The sequence below is a fragment of the Merops nubicus genome, unplaced genomic scaffold (genome assembly GCF_000691845.1).
Source record: "Merops nubicus isolate BGI_N331 unplaced genomic scaffold, ASM69184v1 Scaffold16464, whole genome shotgun sequence".
NCBI classification, from domain to species: domain Eukaryota; kingdom Metazoa; phylum Chordata; class Aves; order Coraciiformes; family Meropidae; genus Merops; species Merops nubicus.
Genome location: NW_008606347.1, coordinates 7870 through 12821, shown reverse-complemented (window position 1 = coordinate 12821; position 4952 = coordinate 7870). Strand labels below are relative to the sequence as shown.

The 4952-nt window shown below is 41.6% G+C and overlaps 1 protein-coding gene across 1 annotated transcript; it reads right to left on the bottom strand.

Moving 5' to 3' along the window:
• Positions 1-1535: 1535 nt before the first annotated feature.
• LOC103772298 (cell surface glycoprotein CD200 receptor 1-A-like) lies at positions 1536-4404 on the bottom strand (the record flags this gene model as incomplete). The annotated part of the gene is made up of 3 exons (XM_008939627.1): positions 4338-4404; positions 3185-3493; positions 1536-1784 (listed from the first exon to the last, which is right to left on the bottom strand). Coding segments are annotated over exons 1-3 (625 nt in total), but the record flags the coding sequence as incomplete, so codon positions are not given.
• Positions 4405-4952: the final 548 nt, after the last annotated feature.

Genomic DNA, 4952 nt, shown 5'->3' with positions numbered 1-4952 from the left:
ACCCATGTTTCACCAGTTTGGAGACCCTTTACTACCTTTAGACCCAGGAAAGATCACTTGAAAGTCACAGACAGACATTCCGTGACAGATTTCTCTCCAGACCATTACCACTGCAGGAAGGTGGACAAAATTCAGTTTCAGGAATTCAAAGCTTCACATCAAAAAATTAGTGAGCTGTATCACGTGGCTGCTGAAAGCAACATTTGTGTCATCAGTGATTAAAAACGTTACCAAAGCAGTGTATTGGGTTTGCGTGGCAAGGTTCTGGGGGCATGGGTGGGATGGGGCGCGGTGGGCTGCCAGGGGTGGCTTCTGTAAGAAGATGCCAGAAGATGCCCAAATGTCCAATAGGACTAATGCCAGCCAGCTCCAAGAGAGACTCACCAAGGCTGACCCCATCAGTGATGGTGTTAGCACCTCTGTGATAATATATTTAAGAAAGGGTAAAAACTGCTGCACAATGGTAGCTGAGATAACATGTGAGAGAAACAGCCCTGCAGACACCAAGGTCGTTGAAGGAGGAGTGGAAATGCTCCAGATGCCAGACAGAGATTCCTCTGCAGCATCTGATGGAGACTGTGATGATGCAGGTGGTTGCCCTGCATCCCATGAAGATCCAGTCCAGAGCAGGTGAATGTGCCCTGAAGGAAGCTGTGACCCAGTGCAGAGCCCCTGTGCTGCAACAGGCTGACCTGTGACCCCATGGAGAGGAGCCCATGCTGGAGCAGGTTTTCTGGCAGGACCTGTAGCCCTGTGGGAAAATCTTTCTGAAGAACTACACCCTGTGAAAAGGACCCACACTGGAGCAGTTTGTGAAGAACTGCTGCCTGTGGGAAGGATCCACACTGGAAAAGTTCATGAAGGATTGTCTCAAATGGGTGGGGGGCTACGCTGGAGCAGGGGAAGAGCATGAGGAAGGAGGAGCAGCAGAGATGAAGTGTTATGAATGGACAACTGTTCCCATTTCCCTGTGCCACTTAAGGGAAGGAGACAGAGAAACTGTTAGTGAAGCTGAGCCTGGGAAAAAGGGAGGAGTGGGGGAAAGATGCTTTTCAACTTGTTCTTATTTCTTACTATTCTACTCGTGTTTGATTGGCAATAAATTAACTTCCCCAAGTTGCGCGTTTTGCCTGTCATAGTTTTTCATGAGTAATCTTCCTGTCTTTATCTCAACCTGTCAGCTTTTCACTGTATTTTTTTCCCCTCTGTCTTGTTAAGGAGCGAGAGTGACGGAGAAGCATGGCGGGTACCTGGTGGCCAGACAAGGTCAACCCACCAAGAACAGAAAGAGGAACTCTTGTAAAACAGAAAGAGAGATAGAAAGAAGCACACACTGAAGGCTTCTCCATACAGTGCCAAGAAATACTTGGTTTCAACCAGTTACCTCAAAATTATTCAACATGCACTAGGACTTTGGCTTATAACCCCACTAAACCATCTGCAGAGTCCTGGCATTCAGTAGGAACAGGTGCACAGAACAGCACAAAGAAGCCCAAGAATACGATGAAGAGCAATTACAGAACAATGCTATTTACATGGTAGGTCTAGGGACAGAGTTTGGTTTGTAGCTGGGTGAGTAACCAGGCAGGTGACGGTGGGAAACGTGCTGTTGACCCAGCCAATGTAGCTCACTCTGGTCACTGTTCGGTTGAGGTGATGGACTTCTTCTTCAGTGCTCTGATTACTTGCAGGGACCCAGGAGATGTCAGCAGCTGGCTTACCAGCAGATGCTTGGCAGGCAGCCACCCTGTTCTTGTCACAGGTCAGAGTCACTGCAGGAGGGACTACAGAAGAATTAAAAAAAAGGCCACAAACATTATTTCCAGTTCAGTATAAAGAGACCAGCTGAGAAACTGAAAAGTGATGCTTTTTAGTTTGCATGACAAATTCAAGATATTTTAAAATAATTTGGAATGTTAGCACCAAAAATCTTTAGGGAAAAAAAAATATATCAAAAAGTTAAAAGTGAATATCTCCAAAACTAGGTACTCCATCAGAAAGTACTGCTTCCTCGTTTTCCAGAAGGTGACTACAGCAGTAACAGGGAAAAATGGGATGACAAAGAGGAGTGGATCAAATGAAGATTTAGAATGACGGCAGTGCACATACTGAGGAAAACACAGCTTACTGGAGATTTATTTAAAATATTTAGGAGATTAGGTAAGTAGAATCAATAATTTGACAGCAGAGAAATTGAGGAGAAATCAGGCAAAACTGTTCTGCCTAAAGTCACACAACTTGGTGGGAGCATTATTTGCATTTGATGAAACAGTCAAAAGTTTGGATAGTACCCTAAGCCATTATGAGAAGGGCAAGACTCTACAGGGAAGAACAAAAAAAATACCAAGTGACAAAAATTAATATTAGCAATTACAGAGTTCCAAAATTAATTTCCCATAAGCCTTCTGCATATCACTAAAAATGAATACACCCAGAACATTGAATCTTCTGTGTTTGGGTGGGGAGAGAGGGGCAGTGTTTTAGATTTATGGAAACCTTAAGATAGTTTACTTGATCATCTGAAAAAAAGATTATTTGATGTATTGATTATGGTTCCTAATAATCTTTTGTCCCTGCCTAGGTTGAAAATAGACTAATTTCATTTTTATTTCAGTGATGCAGTCTCATAAACAGCTTTCAGTATTTCTGGAAGAGTAAAATATTTCCAAATAATTTCCTGAAGCTTTTGCTTCCTTTCTATTCAGCCCTTACCAGACAAAGCACACATTGATCGGATTGTGAATTTTGATTCAGCATCCTCTTCCTCAGCTCATAGCAGCAATATTTATTTCATATCTTTTGTTTGCATTAACTTAATCAAGAGTGTATACTCCTGGACTCTGTGAACATTCACACAACATTCAAAATCCATGTTATGCCCAAAGAACTCCCAGAAACAAAGCAGACTGATGAATTTGTGCATTTTAAAAGCTCCCCTCTTATAAGTTAGAAGAATTCAAATGAACACAAAACCTCCAGATTATTTCTCCATAGGACAGCCAAGTCCTATCGCATAACTCCTCATGCTTTATCCCTTCTCCACATAGCCAGACTAAAGCATCTTATCTCTTTATTTTCAATTTCAGTATGCACCTACAGTCTATTTTATCTTTTACCACCAAATCAAATAATTTTCATCTACTCACACACACACACAAAAAAAAAGTCACAAGGTGTGTCTTACCTATCACAGTCAGAGAAGAGAAAAAAAGAAAATTCCCTGCACTGCTGACAATTTCACAGACGTAAATTCCCTCATCGCCAAGGTTCACGGGGTCAATATGAAGAGAAGGGACACTGTCAGATAGGTATTTCCACCTCACCCTCTCACTGCAGTTTAACTTGCTTGTCTCATTGTAATCACTTCTATAGGCCAAAAAGCAGCAAGTGCTGCATTTCTTCTTCCATGTCACCATTAGCAAAGAATCCTTGGAGAGGTAAGGGCAACTCAACACAGCTTCATGACCAGCCTCCACACTCACCATGTTGTAAGCTACATAAGAAGACAAAAAAAAAAGATGAAAAAAAAAAATTATGCTACACCCATCACCAGAGCATAGGAAACTCTTGATTTCATCATGCTTAAAAATTTCTACTTCCTTACTGTAGTGGCAGCCCTGGGGACACAACGCTCTGTGCAGACGCACATATAAATAGTAGTCTAGCTTCCTGCTGTCACTCTGTGAAGTCTGGAAATGCAGTGGAGATGGTATCTTTCCGCTGCAGAGACTGTGCAGGTATGTGATGCGTGCTGGTGAGCTGCAATTCCTCCATCTGTTTTTGGGCAACAGATTTCTGTCACTTTAATATTGGCTTTGAAACACTGACGAGGGCAAGATTCACCCTTAAGGGAAAGGAAACTATGTTTTTAAAAAATCATTGTATTATTGAATTAGGTGCCTTGGTTAAAGTGCAAGTAAAACTAGGGTTAGCAGTGTAACACACACCTGTAACAAGGTTAAAACCCAAAATCACTTGGTTCAGTAGTTACAAAGGCATTTTTAGTAAGGGCCTTATGCAGATCTCTTTTCTACCAGAAATTATAGTTCTCCTGACGTTGTCCGAGCTAAACAGGAGATGGGTCTTCAGGTGATCTGTGTTGGATTCCTATTAGATATATATCGTCCCCTGCCACTCTACAAGGCACATGATTATTTTGCCTGCTGAGGTGACATTCTTACCGAGAATGTCACTGAGGTGACATCACTCTTTGCTTTCACATTAAAAAAAAAAAGCAAAATTTCCCCTGGTGAACTGCAAAGTTTCAGTCTACTGGTAAGCTGGAAATACGGAGTATCAATGTGTGCTGCATGTAGCTTTGGATCTTTGTCACGTACCTGGCCCTTCAACAAGATCGATTAGCAAGACAAGGAGTGCACCCAGAACTGCCCGTGTCTGAGACATCTTTAGCAGGAGGAATCGGCACTGCAGGAAGTGAAGGCAAAGAAAATGGCATGTAGTCACAACTGTTGTGCAAATCCCTTCAAAAAGAACACATAGTAAAACCTCTGATTCCTTTGAAAACAGAAGTTCTAAACAAGACCCCATGTCAAGTGAAGGAAGTAAGTAAAGCAAAAAAGGAGTTTGAAAATGAAAGAACCATTTCTGTTTAGGAAAAAAAAAAAAAAAAAAAAAGACAAACCAAAAAAAACTCCAGAATATCTCTAGCTGCTCACTATTCATACCCAGCTAGCTAGTACAAAGATAGCTACAGACTTCTACTGCCACTTCACAGACTTAGCTCCAGAAGAGGAAAAAAAGGTTTCAGAAGAGCAAACATACACATCACAATTTTTTCTGAAAACTCAAGGTAACAACATGTTTAAGAAAATTCAGGATCTAGACATAAACAACTATTTGACAAAGAAATTATTCCTAACCATTGCTTGCTTCTAGTTTCTTGAAGGGTAATTTCACTTCTCTAGCAGAACAAGGCCAACCATCCTATTGCA